Raw genomic sequence first — 20,871 nt, forward strand, 5'->3', positions numbered from 1 at the left:
ATGGGAATACCATCACCTGCAAGTTCCCTTCGAAGTTACACAACATCATGACTTAAAAGGTCGCCGTTACTTCATTGTCGTTGGGTCAAATTCCTGGAACTCCCTCCCCAACAACACTGTGGGAGTAACTTCACCACACAGAATGCAGCGGCTCAAGTCGGCGGCTCACTACCACCTTCTAAAGGGCAATAAATGCTGGCCTTGCCAGCGACCCACAGGGTTGTAATTTACCAAAATTCCCTGGATTCTGGGGAGGTCCCAGCAGATTAGAAAACTGCAAATGTAACGTCCCTATTTAAAAAAGGAGGCAGACAAAAAGCAGGAAACTATAGACCCGTTAGCATAACATCTGTGGTTGGGAAAATTTTGGAGTCCATTATTAAAGAAGCAGTAGCAGGACATTTGGAAAAGCATAATTCAGTCATGGAAGAGTCAGCATGGATTTATGAAAGGGAAGTCATGTTTGACAAATTTACTGCAATTCTTTGAGGATGTAATGAACAGGGTGGATAAAGGGGAACCAGTGGATGTGGTGCATTTGGACTTCCAGAAGGCATTTGACAAGGTGCCACATAAAAGGTTACTGCACAAGATTAAAGTTCACGAGGTTGGGGTTAATATATATTAGCATGGATAGAGGATTGGCTAACTAACAGAAAACATAATCGGGATAAATGGTTCATTCTCAGGTTGGCAATGTAATTAGTGGGGTGCTGGGACCCCAACTATTTACAATCTATATTAACGACCTGGATGAAGGGACTGAGTGTAACATAGCCAAGTTTGCTGATGATACAAAGATGGGAGAAAAAGCAGTGTGAGGAGGACACAAAAAACCTGCAAAAGGACATAGATGGGCTAAGTGAGTGGGCAAAATTTAGCAGATGGCGTGTATAATGTTAGAAAGTGTGAGGTTATGTACTTTGGCAGAAAAAAATTGAAGAGCAAGTTATTATTTAAATGGAGAAAAATTGCAAAGTGCCACAGTACAGCAGGACCTGGGGGTACTTGTGCATGAAACACAAAAGGTTAGTATCCAGGTACAACAGGTGATCAGGAAGGCCAATGGAATATTGGCTTTTATTGCAAAGGGGATGGAGTATAAAAGCAGAGAAGTCTTGCTACAGTTATACAAGGTATTGGTGAGGCCACACCTGGAATACTGCGTACAGTTTTGGTTTCCATATTTACGAAAGGATATATTTGCTTTGGAGGCAGTTCAGAGAAGGTTCACTAGGTTGATTCCGGAGATGAGGGGGTTGACCTATGAGGAAAGGTTGAGTAGGCTGGGCCTCTACTTATTGGAATTCAGAAGAATGAGAGGTGGTCTTATCGAAACGTACAAGATTATAAGGGGGCTTGACAAGGTGGATGCAAAGAGAATATTTCCACTGATGGGGGAGACTAGAACTAGGGGGCATAATCTTAGAATAAGGGGCCGCCCATTTAAAACTGAGATGAGGAGGAATTTCTTCTCTAGGAGGGTTGTAAATCTGTGGAATTCACTGCCTCAGAGAGCTATGGAAGTTGGGTCATTGAATAAATTTAAGACAGAGATAGACAGTTTCTTAACCGATAAGGGAATAAGGAGTTATGGGGAGCGGACAGGGAAGTGGACCCGAGTCATGATCAGCCATGGCCGTATTAAATGGCAGAGCAGGTTCGAGTGGCCATATGGTCCTCTCCTGCTCCTATTTCTTATGTTCTTATGTTCTTATCCCAGGAACGAATAAAAAGCTATTAGAATTCAGGAAGCGAGGAGGGTGCGAGGGAGCTCTGTAGCGGGGTGAAACCCTGGCAAAGCTGGGGACCCGGAGGTCCTGCCGAATTTAACAGCAGGATCTGATTATATATTTTTTCTGCCCAGCAGCCATGAACACCAGCGGTAGGAGGAGGCAACTGGGAACCTTTGAGGGGTATGGAGCAAGATATCGAGGCTCAGTTGAAGGTAGAATGGGAAATGCGGCAATTGGGGAAGAGGGAACGAGATTTTGCAGTGTTGGTGGGGGGGGGGGGGGGGGGGGAAAGAGAGAAAGAGAGAAAGAGAGAGAGAGAACGCGATCAGCAGAGGGGTGGCCGAAAGCTTCCAGGGGGAACACTCCTGCTCCATAAGGAGTGCCGAAAGAGGCATTTACCTTCTTGAGCCTTCTAGCTCCTGTCTCCCATTGCTGCCAGGTTTCCCGAGCGCTGGGAATCCTGACTGGCAACGGTTAAATTTAAATCAGGTTCTCAATTGCACGGTGGAGCCTGATTTAAATAGGTTAATAAATGGTCCAAGCGCAACACTCGCATGGAATGCTACCAGACGCCAGATTGGGGGTGTGCTATCCCAGTTTAAATGTTTTTTTAACCCCCAACCCTCTCCCGCCCATTGTGGATATTTAATATTGAGGCCATAGGCTTGGTGGTCTGCAAATAGTAGGATGCAGCTGTGCATCTCTGAATAATCACAGAGTTCCTGATTTCAGCCATGCTGTAGGGAGAGGCATGAAATAGAGGCTTATCACTACCCCACAGAGTGAGGGATTGGGGCAGGTCATGTATGCCCATCTTATTAGTAAATAGTGTCTGACACGGTGACCAAAAATGAAGGGTGGAAAAAATGGGGGAAGGTGCGAGGGGGGCGGGCTAAGAGGAGAATTATAAAGAAAATAAAAATTAATTCAAGATCACAAACTTGTACAGCTATCCAGTTTACTATTGGAAAATAATTCATGATATTTTTCATGGTTACTTAAAAATTATTGCACTTTATCTGAATGTTGACAGTGGTGCGAGGGTTGCTTTAAAAGGGATTTGGACTGTTCTGTAGGAGTGGTGCATTTGAGCAAAGCGTAATAACATTGCATCATTTTAGTCTACGCATTAAAATAGCCATAACCTACAGGAAATGCAGCAGCAGTCTAGACTGCTGCAATATCAGACTCCATTTAATCCAGGTCTTCTCACAGCACAATGAAATATTATCTGCCTCAAATAATGTCCATGCTGACTCATTGTGGTTTTAAATCAGGCAGTGAGTGAATGTCAAAGCCTTACATCAGAAGGTGACTGATTATCCCTCTCTTATTGGTGGAATTGTTCCAGAAAAGTGCTCAGAGCCATTACTTCAAAGACAGAAGGATCCAAACGCATTTCTTAAAGAAATGATGGCAGAAGCAAGCCAATTTCCCTCAATCCTTTCCCACCTAGAATTTGCAGAAATTTCCATAAATTCAAAGTTATTGCTGTGGCAAGAAATAATTAACAAGTAACCACCACTCTACAATTTTCAAAATTATAAGCATCACTGTAATGATATTTATTGCAGCTTAGCTGCCTAACTCAAAAGCAGGGCAATTCTGAGGGTAGCACACTGGGTCCCTGACTTACAAAAGGTCAGGACTGCTAACATGGGTTTTAGTGACGCAAGAGAAAGAGACCAGTACAGCGGCATTTTAAATACAATATTGTTCATGCATATTTGCTAACCATCTGCTTTTAGAGCAGATGACGAGTCTTTTTGTTCCCCAAATTTACTGAACTAGCTTTTCTGGCTCTGCTGACTCTTACGCTACAAAGTCACCTCTAAAAGGACTTATTCTACCATGCAGATTATTCCACATAAAGATAGCAGCCACTGAATGGGAAGTCTCATCCTCTCCCCATCCCCTGACACCCTCTTTCTCTCAGCCACCGCCCCCTCCCCACCCTCACGACTCCCATTGTTTCCAGCAGAGCAGTCGGTCCCAGCTCTCTGCGGCAGTGTCGGGAGGGGGGTTTGATTATGTCACCAAGCCGAAGGCTGTTCTTTGGAGGAGGGGGGCTGATGCCATGGAGTGCGGGGTGGTGCTGTTGCAGCAGGAAATTTAAAGCCTGGAAGATCCATGTCCCATTCCAGGAAATTCCCAGGCAAACCAGAAGGCTTGGCAACTTGAATATCAGCTGAAACCAGCGTACACAGCAAACTAGAGACCAAACCTGGAAATTTCCTGGTTTAAATGGCTCATCTACTCATTGAGACATTAGGAAAACCTCAAAATAAATTTGAACACCATCTTCAACAATCCAACTGAAAATTTGGCCCATTTGGTAAACCACACTATAAAGTTATGATAAACATGAAGTAAATGCATTAGAATTTTACCTGATCTGTAATTAGGTTTGTAGTATCATTGTACACAAGCTCTCCATTTTCCCCATCTGGGTCCATAAGTACCAGAGTCTGATGTCCCACTGCTGATGTAGAACCCATAGTCTCTTCTGCAGCAACCGTGATGCCGTTGGTCAGACTGCTGTCCTTTTTAAAAGAAAATTAAAAACAATGGATATTTTGAATAATATTGATCTAAATAAGACCAAGACATTGAGTTACATTTTTTTCTTGAATATTTACTTGAGGGATTTCCCTGATTTTAACTCCAGGTGGATTCCCCGTTCAGGCTTGAGTTAAAATAACATTAAAATCAATGTCATCGGGCCGCAACATGCATATGTAAAGAAAGACCCTGTTGGCTCTGGGCGTGTGTCCTTGCTGCCTGCTCAGGAGAGCAGATTAATATTGCAGATGTTGCGATCTTGACGGCTTTCGGACAGATAAGAGCCAGGGCAACTTTAAATGCCCACCCGCCAGCTTTCTGCTGATCGAGCAGCGTTAAAATCGCATTGGTAAATTTTAAACTTTTAAGTTGTTGGTAATATATATCAGAAGTATATTTGAACTTCCATCAGAAGATCTCCTTAAATTTCTAGCATGTTAATCTAATAGCTGCAAAACTGAAACACCTAATACAGGTTGAACCTCTCTTATCCGGCACCTCGGGACCTGGCCTGTGCCAAATAAGAGGATTTGCCGGACGACGGGAGGTCACGCCAACCCTAGGGTGGTCAGCAACACCCAGTAAGTTTTTAATGTAATGGCTCATTTCAGGCGGAGACATCAACTCTAGGAGCAGCGGGGTCAATGTGTACCTGTGGGGAACATCAGTGAAGTGCCACCGTGGGCTGCAGGTCAGCCGAGAAAGATCGGCAGTGTTTACAGCGGAGTATAAATCCTTCCAACTGATCTTGAGAGTTTGTTTTAGATGAGCAATCTTCATTGTTTTAAGCATTATGTTCACGGAGTCTGCAATATATCAGCCGACTTTATCCTCTCAACTACAAAAAATGCCTAATCGTCAATATCAGTTTTTAAATTATTTTTTATTTGTTTGCTTTCACATTTATTTTATTCCACATGTGCACAGCCATTAGTAAAGCAGTACTTAAACAACTGAAATCCACATGAAAAAGTCATGACATTGCAAATATGGAAAGTTAACAGTACTTGGGTTTAGAAATTGAAAGGGTTTTGACAGAAAACATTTTTTGTTTGGAGAGTCAGTTGTAAGACAATGCGAAACATTCAGGGGAATGAAAGCAAGCATTCCGTCCAGTGAAAAAGATACACAAGATAAAAAGAAGAATGAAAAACTAGTACAGGTTGAACCTCCCTTATCCAGAAACACGCCTTGTCCGGAATCATTCCCGGCCACCGGGTGGCGCATGCGCAGAACTCCGACATGAAACAAATTGAAGTTCTTCCTCACTGCCGACTCCCGCAATCGCTGGCCTGACCCGGCAATCCACCGCCACCCGCCCGCCCCCCACCCCCCACCCCCTCGCCCCTTAGTAATCTTAGTATTCTGTACAATATTAAGATGCTAATTTAATCCCATTTTAAAAATAAAATCTAAAAATAAAGGCTACACCAAGTTTTGCAGTCAAAAAATTCCACTGCTGACACTTGTCATCTATGAAGAATGCCCATTTGGGCTGCTGGTGTCTCTGAAACTCCAAGCAGGAATGAGTACCTTAAGGAATGAAGGGCAGACTATTGGACAAAAAAAATAAAGGCAGCATTCACATAATTGCGCCATTTAACAGTGCAATCAGTCTTGTTTCACTGATGAAAAACAATTGAATAACTCAGTAATATTTTCTGTGCTCAGGAATTATATGGCCTCTCTCATTCAAGAAATTAAACAAATGACAAATGGAAAAATTAAGGATGTGGATGTGAACTCAAGCAAAACCACTTGTGCACATACAGACTCAAAACAAAACCTTTATACTGTACACATCTGCAATGATGTGATCCATTTTCTACAGGTTATACAAGACACTTTTCTCCTCTCATTTTGTCATTAATTTATCTGCAGCCGGTGGGAATCAGCTTTCGGTGCGAGTAAGAAGGTAATGAAGAACAATAGTTGTTTGATGTCAGGGATGCAAAAAAATATCAAATGTCAGAGGTGCAAAATTGATGATCTAACATCTAAATGTGCAGTTTTTCTTAATGTCATTTTCAGCAAACACAAAATGAACGAGTCTTCCATATGTTGTAATCATTGTAGTTGTATTAAAAAAATGTGGCACCACACCAGACAAACTTCCCAGCAAAATTGAATACCCTATGTAATAAATAAATGACTCATCCTCGAATTGTTCTCATGTGGTGTAGAGCAATGACATGGAGATTAGAATTTCACAATGATAATCAAAAAGTAAAACAATCTGTTAAACAGCAAAATTATTCTGTGCCGTAGATCAGTAGCAACTCAAAATAAAGATAAAATTAATATTCTTGCTTCTGTAACATCTAAATGTTATCATTTCGCTAAAGTATGAATAAAAGTTCTTATATTTTGCTATTGACTAAGATTTCAATGAATGTTCCTACATGTTTTACGTTGAAATAAGGGAGAGAGATCAAATTAAACAAGAAGTGTGAACTATTACTTGAATTAGCTGGAAATTCCCACCTCCAGCACAAATCCTGGTGAATGATTGGCTGCATTCAATTAGTGGATGTTTTTTTGATGAATCACTAACATTTATTTACTTGCATAATTAAATATAAATATTTTAGTCTTTCTTTGCTGAGAGTTAAGAATGTTGAATTCTTCTTTTACTGCTTTTTAAGTTATTCTTACAATTTTCTTATGCTAATAGTTTGATGCTGGGATTTGTCACCCTGACAGCAAAATGGAGTTCAGTGCATTCCAGATCTCTAATATTGTTAGCTAAATGTGACAGTGTGTCTCATGGTTTTTTTCTTCATGTTGTCAGCTGTACAAGTGTCCATGCATTTACTAAAACAAGAACATGGCCTTGTGCATCATTCCAGGTTTTATTGGGTTATTTTGTGAATTCATCTTTAGAGAACTAATTGTCTTGGTCTGAATTTAAACTCAGAAATATTGGATATAGATGATTCAAAAAGCAAATGAACACAGTAATGCATGCTACAGTAAAATCTTCAATAAATAGTTGAAACATTTGCTGCTGAAACTTTCAGCCATGCATTTGTCACCTCCACAATGTTATCCTGACTGGCCTGGACACTAAACTGCAGCCTATCCAAAACTCTGATGGTTGTATCCTATCCCACACCAAGTCCTGCTCATCCATTACTCCAATCCGCACTGACCTACATTGGCTCCTGCTTACCCAAGCCTCAAATTTAAATTGCTCACCCTCATATTTAAATCTTGCCTATTTCTGTAATCTCCTGCAGCCCTACAACCCTGCTACAAACTCTCAGTTCCTCCGATTCTGGCCTCTTGTGCATCACCCTCCCTTTGCCCACCACTGACAGCTATGCCTTCAGCTGTTTAGGCTAATCTTTAGAAATACAGGTTGGATCTCTTTGGTCCAGAAACATCTGTGGTTCGGCATTAGTTGGGTCTATAAAAAAAAAACCAGCGAGTTAATTAATAAATTTAGCTGGGAGATTTCTACAGAGAGGGAGAGAGCGCAAGGCTAGAGTTTCGCAGCCTGAGAGTTTGAAATGCAATCTCAGTGAGTTTTGCAGTCTGAAGTTATCTGTGCCATCTCAGTGAGTGTTGCAATGTGTTATTTGTGCAATCAGAGTGCAAGGTGCTGACCGGGGGGCAGTGCCGTGGGTCTGTAACTTTAAACGCCGTTTCAGAAAGCGGGCTCAGTTGCTGCTGTGGTGTGCATGTGGCGATTGGCTGGGAGCGGCTGTCAGTCAGTGAGTGTGTGCGCGGGTGCTGAGGGAGCTGCCCACAGGGTGCCAGCATGCGCTCATACACACACACACAGGAGCCCGGGCGCTGTCGACAGGTCTAGGCTCGGTGTGACTTCCTGTGGTTCGGAAAATTCGCTGTTTCGAAAAAATTTTTTTTACATGAAAGATACTATGGGAGTGAAATTCTGTTGTACCTGTTTAGAGGCGGTAACATCCGGGAGGCGGCACATTTTACATCAGGCGCGGAAGTCCCATCCTGCTCGAAAAATTCAGGTTACCGCCCCCGAAAGGAAGTGGAACGCAAAGTAACGGGCTCGGTAGTGTGGCATACGGATCTGGAGCGGGACGCAGTGCTACGCACTTGGTCGGGCACTTGGTTGGGATCTTCCCTTTATTAAAGGGAAGGGCCCAAGTTGCAAACACTGCAGTGAAGAAACGGGCCTCCGTGGACTTCCGGGGAGATGGGGTGCATGGACCCAGAGATCGAAGCGTCAATGGGGCATAGAAGTCAGTTTTTTTTTTTAAATGGCCGCCATCTCCCTTTTAAGTATTGCCCCACAAATGGCCTGCAGCCCGTTTCAAGTCCCCTGAAGCTGTCGCTGGCATTGAGTGGGACGCTCCCCAATTTCTCTTCCGGGACGCTGTGCATGGTGATGACCGGCGCAGTGGAGCGGGGCGCTATGGGTTACCGCTGCCGCTAAACTCCTGCGGAATTTAGTGGGAGTTGCTAGCGTCGCCGTGCCCAGGCGAAAAGTTATTTGTGCCCCATTAGCATCCCCCGAGGAGCTTAAAACGACCCAAATTTCCAGGCCAATACAAATGCAAAATGATGATGTCAATATTTTTTTTTTAAATGTTACATTTCTGTTGGAAATATGTTTGCAGACAACATCAATGTTGCCTGTGACTGAACAGCTTGCCAACACTTACTTTAACAAAGGCCACTTGAATGTACTAGAATGCACCCCAAACAAAGAATCAATGCTTTCAGGGAGGAGAGGAGGGGAGGGGAATGGAGAAAATTGCTGAGGGTCAAAAATATACATGGCATTTAATTTTGATTCACTTGTAGGGGAAGTCTAATGTTGCGTTTTCTACACATGAACCAGGATAAGAAATAGGAGCAGGAGTAGGCCATTTGGCCCCTTGAGCCTGCTCCGCCATTTAATAATTTCATGGCTGATCTGATCTTGGCCTCAACTCCACTTCCCTGCCCGCTCCCCATAACCCTTGACTCCCTTATTGTTCAAAAATCTGTCCATCTCCACCTTAAATATATTCAATGACCTAGCCACCACAGCTCTCTGGAGTAGAGAATTCCAAAGATTCACGACACTCAGAAGAAATTCCTCCTCATCTCCGTTTTAAATGGGCGACCCCTTATTCTGAAACTATGCCCCCAGTTCTAGATTCCTACACAAGGGGAAACATCCTCTCTGCATCTACCCTGTCAAGCTCCCTCAGAATCTTATACATTTAATAAGATCACCTCTCCAATGAGTATAGGCCCAATCTGCTCAACCTGTCTTCATAAGGATGAGGTTCTGTTCTCAGGTCTCCACTTATGATGTTACTGACTAATAATGATTAAATGTAAAATTCAAACAAACATTAAATGCCAGCTCTCATTGCATATTTTGAGTATAATTCCTTAAAAAAAAATTAGTAAAGTATATTTTAAAAGAGATACTAAATTATTTAATGGTTTAAAAAAAGTCTAGCATTTCATTCAGAAGTGCATCCATATCTAATGAATGAGGTGTTCAATATTCATTTTGTGTGTGCTTTCTTGACATACCTTTCCAGCCTGTCCAGTAATATTATCACTTTTTTCTGTGGTGAGGGTCGTGGTTGATGTGGTAATAATGGTTTCTGTAACAACAGGACTAATTGATGCGATATCCATTGCCCCACCAGAGGTAACTTGGTTGCCTCCATAAGCTTTATGATGAGCTTCCGCACTCTGTTCATAATACTGTCGATTATTTACTTCCTAAAAAAAGTGAAAAGTTTTTTGAAAAAATGAGATCGCACACAATATGTTATCACTCTGAAATTGGTAATAGTTTTTAAAATACAGTATTTGATTATAAATCAATTCACAAGTTGAATAAATGGGTTTTAAAAATGTTTTTTTTTTTTTTAAATTCGTTCATGGGATGTGGGTGTTTATTGCCCATCCCGAATTACTCTTGAGAAGGTAGTTGTGAGTCATCTTCTTGAACCGCTGCAGTACTTGTGCTGAAGGTACTCCTCGAGTGCGGTTAGGGAGGGAGTTCCAGGATTTTGACACAGCGACGATGAAGGAACAGCGATATATTTCTAAGTCAGAACGGTGTGTAACTTGGAGGTGATGGTGTTCCCATGCACCTGCTGCCCTTGTCCTTCTGGTGGTAGAGGTCGCGGGTTTAAGAGGTGCTGCTGAAGAAGCCTTGGCGAGTTGCTGCAGTGTATCTGGTAGATAGTACACACTGCAGCCACGGTGCGCTGGTGGTGGAGGGAGAGGTAGATGGGGTGCCAATCAAGCGGACTGTTTTGTCCTGGACAGTGTTGAGCTTCGTTGTTGTTTATCAAATTAGTACCCATAAATATCTAGAACTGCCTGCCCATCTGGGCTGCAGCTGGGGCAGCGCTAGATTTACTAGTTATCCACCCTTACAGAACAAGCATCCAGGTGTTACATGCTACATTATTCTGTCCTTTTTACCTGTGCACCTATTATCTTGTATTGTATTGGTAGGGACAACCCCGTTGTATCTGTTATTCCACTTTATTGGCAAAGTGTTGATGTACCCTTCACTTTTTTCTTCTTCAAAATGTAACAAATATAAGACTTTAAAAAAGAAATTGACAGTGGTCTACATGTACAGCCCCAACCAGAGAGGAGCAGCCCCTACTGCCTCAGTGTGATATTCCACTTCCCATCCTGTAGCCCTTTTGATTGCCAACTTGATGTTAGTATTCTTCTGTAACCTATTAGGAGTGGATTGAAATTGCTGAAACTCATTTCACATGTGATCCATACAGCCCGGACTGCATTCCAGAAGTTAAAGGACAGTCTGCTAACTCACTAGACCATTCAGCTCCCTGGTAAGCTGGATTTTTTTGACAATACAATAGGACATAGTTCAGAATGTTCTGCTTTCATATCTTTCCTTTAGATTGGTTCCATACTGAACATCGGATATAGCAAATGAGCACGTATAAGAGCTGGCATCCTGATCTACCTACACTAATCAGTACAATTACTTATGCAAATGAGATACACATTGACCCGGATTGTGTGCTAGGAATAATGGTGAGGCTATTCAGTGCTCAGTTATTATGGAGTAAATCGGACAGCAACTTTCAGTGTCTACACATACGCAGTTAAACGTTGAAATCAGGAAGTTGGTGTCCGATTTACCCTGCTCCTTCACAAGCTTTGCTACACTGGTACCTCACCAAGAGACTCAGCATTAAAACAAGTGAAGGGAATGAAGCCATGGTAGTTAGCCAATAGATCCCCACTAAACACACCAGAGTAAGGTAGGGCTTGTCCATTCAAGTCTAAGTGAATTCTTGATGGCATGATAAATCTTAATTAAGACAAAACAACCTCTCTGACACTGAATATTTACTTTTACAAGTGTGGAGTCTCATTCCTTCAGATTTTAACCATTGTTGGAAATTTTTTAAATATTAAAAATTCATTTTTTAAAACCTTTTTCTTTGTCTCTTATCTTTCTCTTTTAATTCTATCTTTCTTTCCCTCCCTTTACTTTGCTTTCTGTAAATGACTTTGCACTGAATTAAATATCCTAATTTACATTTCCTGTTTTAGACTGCGGACGACAGTAAGGATTCTTCAATTTGATTGGTTGAAGAGATATGCTGTTGGTTGCGCTGCTCACACAGGTCCCCTGTAGAGGGCGCCACACTGAAGTGGCTCTTTAATAACTGCAAGTTGCCGTGCAAAAGTTCATTAAAAGTCTGCGGGCAGCTGTAAATGTAATGAGTTCGTTCGCCGCTGACCACAAAATCCAGGCCAATATGTCTCATCTCTAATACAAGTTATTTTGAAAGGAATGTATTTCCTGCTTTTCCCCTTTCTTTCCTTCCTACTTCCAAGTCTGTACCAGTGGCATGCAAGGTGTGACAACATAGGTGGAGGTGAATCTACAGAGTCACTCACTAGGTGCTGAATCCAAGGCATGATCCACATTCAATCAGTCCACAGTACAGTTTGTCATAGTAATATGGCACCACAAGAGCTACTTGCATTTATATAGCACCTTTACGTAGTAAAACGTCCCATGGCACTTCACAGGGCCATTATCAAACAAAATTTGACATTGAGCTACATAAGGAGATTAGGGCAGATGACCAAAAGCCTGATCAAAGAGTTAGGTTTTAAGGAACATCTTAAAATGAGGAAAGAGAGGCGGAGTGGTTTAAGGCACGATTTCCAAAGTTTAGGGCCTTGGTAGCTGAAGGCATGGCCATCAATTGTGGAGTGAATAAAATCAGGGATGTGCAAGAGACCAGAATTGGGCGAGCGCAAATATCTCAGAGAGATGTCAGGCTGGAGGAGGTGACAGAGATAGTGAGGAGTGAGGCCATGGCAGGATTTAAAAACAAGGATGAGAATTTTAAAATGGAGACGTTGCTCATCCAATGTAGGTCAGAAAGCAGAAGGGTTATGGGTGAACGGGACTTGGTGAGAGTTAGGATACAGGCAGCAGTTTTGGATGAGCTCAAGTTTATGGAGGGTGGAAGATGGGAGGTTGACCAGGAGTGTGTTGGAATAGTCAAGTCCAGAGGTAATAAAGGAATGGATGTGGATTTCAGCAGCGGCGGCGGCGTCGGGCGATGTTACGGAGGAGGAAGTAGATGGTCTTAGTGATGGCACAGATTTGTGGTCGGAAGCTCCTCTCAGGGTCAAATACGACACCAAGGTTACGAACAGTCTGTTTCAGCTTCAGACAACCGCCAGTGTTATAAAATAATAGCTAATACAACGCACCTTATATAGAACAAATTTAAATAAATAGACTGTACACAGATCATTAACTGCTGTTCTGATACTGATTCTGTACATCACCTATTAGCAAAGAGTTGTACTAATCCTAATATGTCTGAAGATTGGAAATATTGGGCCCAAGTTTCCACATGATTTACACCTGATTTTTAGGAGCAACTGGTGGAGAACGGACTATCTTAGAAATCGCAATTCTCCACATTTTTTTTTCTGCAGTTCTAGTCAGGTAGAACAGTTCTACTTTGGAACAGAATTTTTTCTTCAAAAGGGGGCGTGTCCAGCCACTGATGCCTGATTTCAAAGTTTCCACAGTGAAAACGTACTCCAAACTAAGTTAGAATGGAGCAAGTGAAGATTTTTGTAGAACTGAAAAAACCTGTTCTACACATTAAAAAATCAGGCGCAGGTTACAAATTAGGCGTCCAGAACGAGGTGGGGGGGGACGGAAGTCATTAAATTCTATAATAAATCCTTATTTATACTTCTACAAATATTATACAAATAAATCCAATCTGAATAAACATTTATAAGCAAAGAAAAGATTAAATAAACCATCTTCCTACCTGTGTGAAAGTGCTTCAGGCACGGAGAATTCTGCAGTGGGGGGGGGGGGGGGAAAGGAGGCGCCCGTTCTTCCCGCGGTGGGGGGGGGGGGGCAGAGGAGGCGTTCTTCCCGTGGGGGGGGGGAAAGAGAGAGGAGGCGCCCGTTCTTCCCGCGGGGGGGGGGGGGGGGGGGAGGGAGGGAGGCGCCCGTTCTTCCCGCGGGGGTGTGTGGGAGAGGAGGCGCTCGTTCTTTCCCGCCGGGGGGGGAGGGGGAAGGAGACAGTGAGAAGGCCCCAAGTGCTGATGGCAATGTGCTTTTATTAAAAAAATGTTCAAAAATTAAACAGCTACAAAGAGCTACAAAAATGGCCGAGTGCCAATGTTTCCTTCACATTGCGCGTGCGCGAACGCTCCAATGCGCACGCGCAGCATTGCCGGCAGGGAAAAAAACTAATTTAAATAGTACCCGCCCCCTCCCACTTACAAAATCGGCGTCAGTGTAGGCTCCGCCCCCCTGGGCGCCGCGCCAGGCAGACAAGGAGCTGCAGAACGCTCCAGAATCGCGATTTTTTTTTTAGGCGCCGTTTTAGGCGAGAAAAACGGGCGCCCAGCTCGGAGGGGCGCCCGTTTTTTATCATGTGGAAACTTGGGCCCATTATCCCTACTTGTCAGCAGGTGGCAATTAATAGACATATAGCAAAATTAGATGGGCCTCTTCAAAGGCAGTGGACAGTGGCCCAATATTTTCATTGTGTTGCCTCTTATTACTTGTATTTTTCCCCTTCATATTCATATGCATCCTGGTAATGGGAAATATAAAAGTGACAATTTCCATCTCTCTTTCCTCTTCCCACCTACAAATTAATAAATATGAATTCATCATCAAATGAACACAAGTCTTTTGACATGGTAGTTGTAGGTCTATAGCTGAGCTTCAGCTGACATTCATCAAATTTACTTGCTGTCACTCAGTAAGTTCCATCAATCGGGGCTGCTAGGTGAAGCACAGCAAGAGAAACAAAAACAGGAAAATTCAACAAAAATTATTTCTTTAAACTCCATTTGTAACTTGCATTTTCTTGAAGACTAATTTTAACGCAGAATTGAGGCAAACATCAATAAGGCAATATCAATTTAAAAATACTTATGTGCTATAATGTATTCAACTACTGATTCTCCCTCCCTAATAACCGCTGTGTAATATCATTGCCAATAAATGTCCTTCACTCCAAAACATCACTGACATGCAGAAGATTTAGTATCACTGGAGGTAAATTACAGCAGTACTAAATATATATTCATTGCGACAAGATTTAATTTCTACGGCTGCTAGTAAAAAGAACTAGAGATACATCATTAGGTACCATTGTAGAAAAGGAAAATAATGTAGGAGTGGGGATATTAAAAATACATTCATGAAATTAAGCTATCCACACTCCACTCATTATTAGCTAACGGCACTCTCACCTCCTAAAGAAATACAACAGCTAACTTGTCATTATAATTTATTGAAATTACTCAGATTTTTATTTCATTTTTTCTCAACATTTGCAAGATTCCTTAAAGGGAAAGTCGAGGAGATTTACCTTTTGTTCAAAATTGGCAAATAACATTTAACTTAGAAAAGTGCAATGTTATGTATGTGGCCAGATTAAATGCTGAACATGCACACAACTTTCATGGAAAAGAACTAAAGCCGCAGTGAAAGAAAGAGATTTTGGCATTCACTAAAGATTCATCATCAATGCCGTGAAGCTATAGCTTTAGCAATTAGGATGTTAGGGTGCATTTATAGGTTCTCGATCAGGTCAACATCTCCAGCATCGAAACACTGACCACACTCGACCAACTCCGTTGAGCAGGCCACATTGTCCGCATGCCCGACACAAGACTCCCAAAGCAAGCGCTCTACTCGGAACTCCTACATGGCAAGCGAGCCCCAGGTGGGCAGAGGAAACGTTTCAAGGACACCATCAAAGCATCCTTGATAAAGTGCAACACATCCCCACCGACACCTGGGAATCCCTGGCCAAAGACCGCCCTAAGTGGAGGAAGACATCCAGGAGGGCACTGAGCTCTTCAAGTCTCGTTGCCGAGAGCATGCAGAAAAAAAGCTCAGGCAACGGAAGGAGCGGCGGCATACCAGACTCTCCACCCACCCTTTCCTTCAACGACTGTCTGTCCCACCTGTGACAGATACTGTAGTCACCTGAGAACTCACTTTTAGAGTGGAAGCAAGTCTTCCTCGATTTCAAGGTACTGTCTATGATGATTATAGGACAATTAACTATAAAATGATGCATACTATTTTATCTTTGTACAAGATGTTGGTTAGGCCTCAGTTAGAACAGTGTCCAATTTTGGTCTCCTCACATGGTGGAATCTTTGGAAAAGGTTCAGAAGAGGGCCACAAAATTAATTCCCAGTCTAAAACGTCTAAATTATCCAGATAAGACTCAGAGCTGGGTCTATATACTTTACAGAAGCATAAGCTTTGATCGAGGTTTTGTAAGATAATGAAAGAACCAGACTGTGTTTGTGTAGACCAATTGTTTCAACTGAATTGGTTAGGGAGGACCAGGGGTCATTCTTACAAATGATGCAAGGGCAGAATTAGATTGGACGTTAAGAGGTTCTTCTTTCCCCAGAGAATAGTGGACCTGTGAACAGGTTCCCGGCTCGTGCAGTGAACACTGAATTCTTTGAAGCAGGAGCTGGACCTGTTTTTGGCTGGGGCAGAAATCTCCTCATACAAGGGCTGGGTACCTGGTAATAATCAGTGGTTTCCCGGACTAGTTTTGATATGCTAAGGAGGTCGGAGATGAATGTTCCACATTTTTACCCCCCCAATTGGCCTGGGGTTTTATCTGGTTTTTCACCTATCCCAGGAGATTACATGGCTTCCAGGTGACAAGTGTATGTATTGTGATGCACAAGGCAGCACAATTGTATGGGACAGGGTGAATGAATCAGGACATCCTTTCCTGTCTGTCATATTTCATATGGTAAATTAGCCCCTCATTTTATGGAAGAAAATTTTGGCTTTCTTTGAAAAAGGTCAGTTTTTTTTTTTACTGGGACCATATTGATTTCAGGAGTCCCCGCTTCCCTGGCTCAGTACGGATTTAGTACATCATCAGAGCTCTGGGCAACCAGCCACCCCAAAAGTGGGCAAGAGCTGCATGGGACAGGCAGGCTCCGACGATACGCCCATGATGGCCAGGCTGTCTGCCTACCTCCTGTTAATGTAACTGTGGATTTCCAGGGCCTTTAGAACTACAAATCTCAGTTTAACTACTGAAAGAAAAGAAAGAACTTGCACTGTGTCTTTCATGTCCTCAGGACATCCAAAAGCACTTGACAGCCAAATAAATACTTTTGAAGTACAGTATGGAAACATGGCAGCCATGAGATAAATGACTAGACTTTTTGTTTTTGGCAGTGTTATTTGAGGGATAAATGTTGGCCAGGACAGCAGGAGAGATCCCCTGCTCTTCTTCGAATAATGCCATGGGATCTTTTATGCCCACCCAAAAAGGAAAGATGGGGCCTCAGTTTAATGTCTTATCTGAAAGAAAACACTGACAACACAACACTCGCTCAGTGTTGCACTGAAGTGTCAGCCTAAATTGTGTATTCAAGTCTCTGGATGGGACTTGAACCAACAACTTTCTGAATCAGAAACAAGAGTGGGACCATTGAGCCAAAGCTGACACCTATTTGATTGCCAATGCGCTTATGTATCTGTGTTTGTACCAAAAGAAATTCTCATCAAGTTGTCACTGCCTGTTTGAGTGATGCAATCATACTGAACTCACCTGAGTAATTTGAATTTGGAAAGTGGTATGAGGGTTGCGGAAATGAGTTTTATAATGCTTGACAGCTTCATCCCGTCTATTGAAACCATTTCGACAGCGGTAGCAATGCCAATGTGCACCTTTAAATTTCTTTTCTCCTTTGATAGTTCCAACGATGTCACAGTGGTTACAGCAGCGAAGAATCTTTAAACCTAGTAAGTATGAAAAGGGACACCTATTAAACACCCATTCGGAAGCCCTACATAAACTTTAGTAGAATTTGAAGTGAATCACGAAGGTAGGCATGAATTTGTAAATAAATAACTATTTATTCCAGAAACTGGGCAACATATTCATTTGGATATTGTCCTTTTATCATCATGAAGCTGAGTTTGATTCCAGCCTGGTTGAATGGGAAGAAAGCCTTATCACTCCACATTTGACAACCTTATCATGTTAATTGAGTTTGATCGCTCTTAATCCAGTTCCTAATGAGGGGGTGGGGTTCAATACAACCACAAAATTATCTACAGGTCGGCACAAAGAGCTAACCTCACTCAGAAAGGTCGTAATACTGGCTAGTTTGGGAAATGAAAACCTTTACATTAATGCTGTTGCAGAGTTTCTTCTGATGTTGGGGCTAGAGTACGTTGCTGACATTGACCAGAAGGAGCTTTAGTCTACACCCGACGTATGCTGTAACTAACCCAGAAGTGCTTGGAGACTAGATGCCAATAAGTGAAAAGTGTTCTATTCCTCAGGAGCAGATTACATCTTATTTTTTAACTCCATTTTGCAGCGATATTCTTGTCCAGTTTGTTTCTCTTCCTTTCCCTGTAAAGGAAATCTGTATAATGACAGCAGTTTGCCAAAAGTGGGATCACTGTTAGCAAAGTGGCATCACTATTCAGATTCACTTTATAGGGTGAAACCCAGATGAAGGGATCTTAAATATATACTCCAAGAAGGCCAGGTGACATATGATATTGATGCTGCCTCAACAAATTGGAGCAAGTGCATTCATCCCAGAGATTCTCCTAGTTGTGAGCTCTTGATCTCAGTTGGACTATCGGAAGTCTTATGTAAATGCCTTCCAAAAGCAGCACTCCCAGCCACCTAAAAGCAGTTCATTTTTATCTGTTTTTTTGCTCTCCCAGGCGATTGCATGGCTCCAGGTGGGGAGAGCTCTGCAGTGTGACATCACAGGTGAGGCAGGTAAGTGATTGGTAGTGATTGTGGGCTAAGTTTTTATTTTAAATTAACATATCGCATATAACTAAATTCTAAAAACTTACCTTTATTTATTTAACTAATTTAATAAACCATATAAAAAAAGGTAAATACTTTGATTAACACTAAACTAATTAATTAAATAAAATAATGGGAGAACAGGAGATGTGTTGCTGCTGCAATGTGAGCTTCTGGACGTTTTGGTCCAGGGCGACTACATCTGCGGTAAGTGTCTGCGGCTCGATGAACTTCGGCTCCGAGTTGAGGAGCTGGAGTCCGAGCTGCAGACATTGCGAGACATCAGGGAGGGAGAAAGTTACCTGGACCTTTTGCTCAAGGAGGCAGCAACACCCTCTAGAGTAAATACTTTAGAATTGACACGTGGTCAGGGACAGGATGGTGTGACTGGGAGTGAGGCAGGTATGGGGATCCAGTAGGTAGTATTGCAGGAGCCTCAGTCCCTGTACTTGTCCAATAGATCTGAGGTTCTTGCAATCCTTGTGGACAAGTGTGCAGACTGTGGGGTGGACGAGCAGATTGACCAAGGCAGCGTGGTGCAGAAAACCATTCAAGTGGGGGGAGTAAAGAGGAAGGTGGTTGTAGTAGGGGACAGTATAGTTAGGGGGATAGATAGGGTTCTCTGCAGCCAAGAGCGTAGGTTCTGAAGGCTGTGATGCCTACCCGGTGCCAGAGTAAATGACATCTCCTCCGGGCTGGAGAAGAACGTGGAGTGGGAGGGGGAGGATCCAGTTGTCGTAGTACACGTAGGTACCAATGACATAGGTAGGACTAAGAAAGCGGTTCTGCTGAGAGAGTTTGAGCAGCAAGGGTCTAAATTGAAAAGCAGAACCACAGAGGTAATAATCTCTGCATTATTACCTGAGCCACGAGCAAATTGGCATAAGGTCAATAGAATTAGGGAGATGAATGCGTGGCTCAGTGGTTGGTGTGGGTTTCGATTCGTGGGGCACTGGCACCAATACTTGGGAACGAGAGAGCTGTTCCGTGGGAACGGACTACACCTGAACTATGCTGGGACCAGAGTTCCAGCGAATCGAATAACTAGGGAGGTAGACAGGGCTTTAAACTAAATAAGGGGGCGGGGGGGAAAGAGGAGGGTCCCAGTGGAGAGAAATCTAGAATGCTAGAGAGAAAAGAAAAAGGAAACAATGCAGAAAAGTGATTGTGGTAAGGATAACCAGATTATGTCAGGAAGGGACAGAGCATACAAACAAAAGAGTGCACTTACAAATAAGGTTCAGGTAAGAAAAAAATAGCGATTAAACAAATAGGGCTATAGTACAAAATAATGTTAAGATGTCTAATAATGTTAAAAAGACAAATCTAAAAGCACTGTATCTGAATGCACGAAGCATCCGTAGTAAGGTAGACAAATTAACAGCGCAAATAGATGCAATTACGGAGACAAGGTTGGGAACTGAATATCCAAGGATATTCGATATTTAGGAAGGACAGGCAAAAAGGAAAAGGGGGTGGTGTGGTGTTGTTAGTAAAGGATGAAATCTGAGCAATAGTGAGAAAGGATACTGGGCTCAGAAAATCAAGATGTAGAATCAGTCTGGGTAGAGCTAAGGAGCACCAAGGGGCAGAAAACATTGATGGGAGTTGTCTATAGGCCTCCAAACAGTAGTGGTAATGTCGGAGATGGCATCAAACAGGAAATTAGAGAAGCGTGTAACAAGGGTATTACAGTAATTGTAGGTGACTAATCTACATATAGGCTGGCCAAACCAAATTAGTAATAATACTGTGGAAGATGAATTCCTGGAATGTGTACGAGATGTTTTTTTAGACCAGTATGTTGAGGAGCCTACTAGGGAACATGCTATCCTAGATTGGGTATTGTGCAATGAGAAGGGGTTAATGAACAGTGTTGTTGTGTGGGGAACTTTAGGGAAGAGTGACCATAACATGATTGAATTCTTTATTAAGATGGAAAGTGAAGTAGTCCAATCCAAAACTAGGGTCCTAAATCTAAACAAAGGAAACTACAAAGATATGAGGAATGAATTGGCTATGATAGATTGGAAAGATTCATTAAAAGGCATGACGGTGGACAGGCAATGGCTACATTTAAGGAACGAATGCATGAATTGCAACAGATATACATTCCTTTCTGGCGCAAAAGCACAAAAGGAAATGTGGCTAGCAAAAGAAATTCATGATAGTATTAGATCCAAAGAGGAGTCATACAAAGTTGCCACAAAAAGTAGCAAGCCTGGAGATCGGGAGCAGTTTAGATTTCAGCA

At 42.5% G+C, this 20,871-nt stretch overlaps 1 protein-coding gene across 2 annotated transcripts in view; it reads right to left on the bottom strand.

Moving 5' to 3' along the window:
- The window catches only part of LOC139268300 (uncharacterized), an 82,724-nt gene that overhangs the window by 11,872 nt on the left and 49,981 nt on the right, over nucleotides 1–20,871 (bottom strand). For both annotated transcript variants that reach the window (XM_070886362.1, XM_070886363.1), the window contains exons 3-5: nucleotides 17,393–17,583; nucleotides 9,810–10,004; nucleotides 4,127–4,279 (exon numbers count right to left, since the gene is read on the bottom strand). In XM_070886362.1, the coding sequence (XP_070742463.1) occupies nucleotides 4,127–4,279; nucleotides 9,810–10,004; nucleotides 17,393–17,583 (539 nt within the window). The remainder of the gene's footprint in view (nucleotides 1–4,126; nucleotides 4,280–9,809; nucleotides 10,005–17,392; nucleotides 17,584–20,871) is intronic.

The sequence above is a fragment of the Pristiophorus japonicus genome, chromosome 8 (genome assembly GCF_044704955.1).
Source record: "Pristiophorus japonicus isolate sPriJap1 chromosome 8, sPriJap1.hap1, whole genome shotgun sequence".
NCBI lineage: Eukaryota > Metazoa > Chordata > Chondrichthyes > Pristiophoridae > Pristiophorus > Pristiophorus japonicus.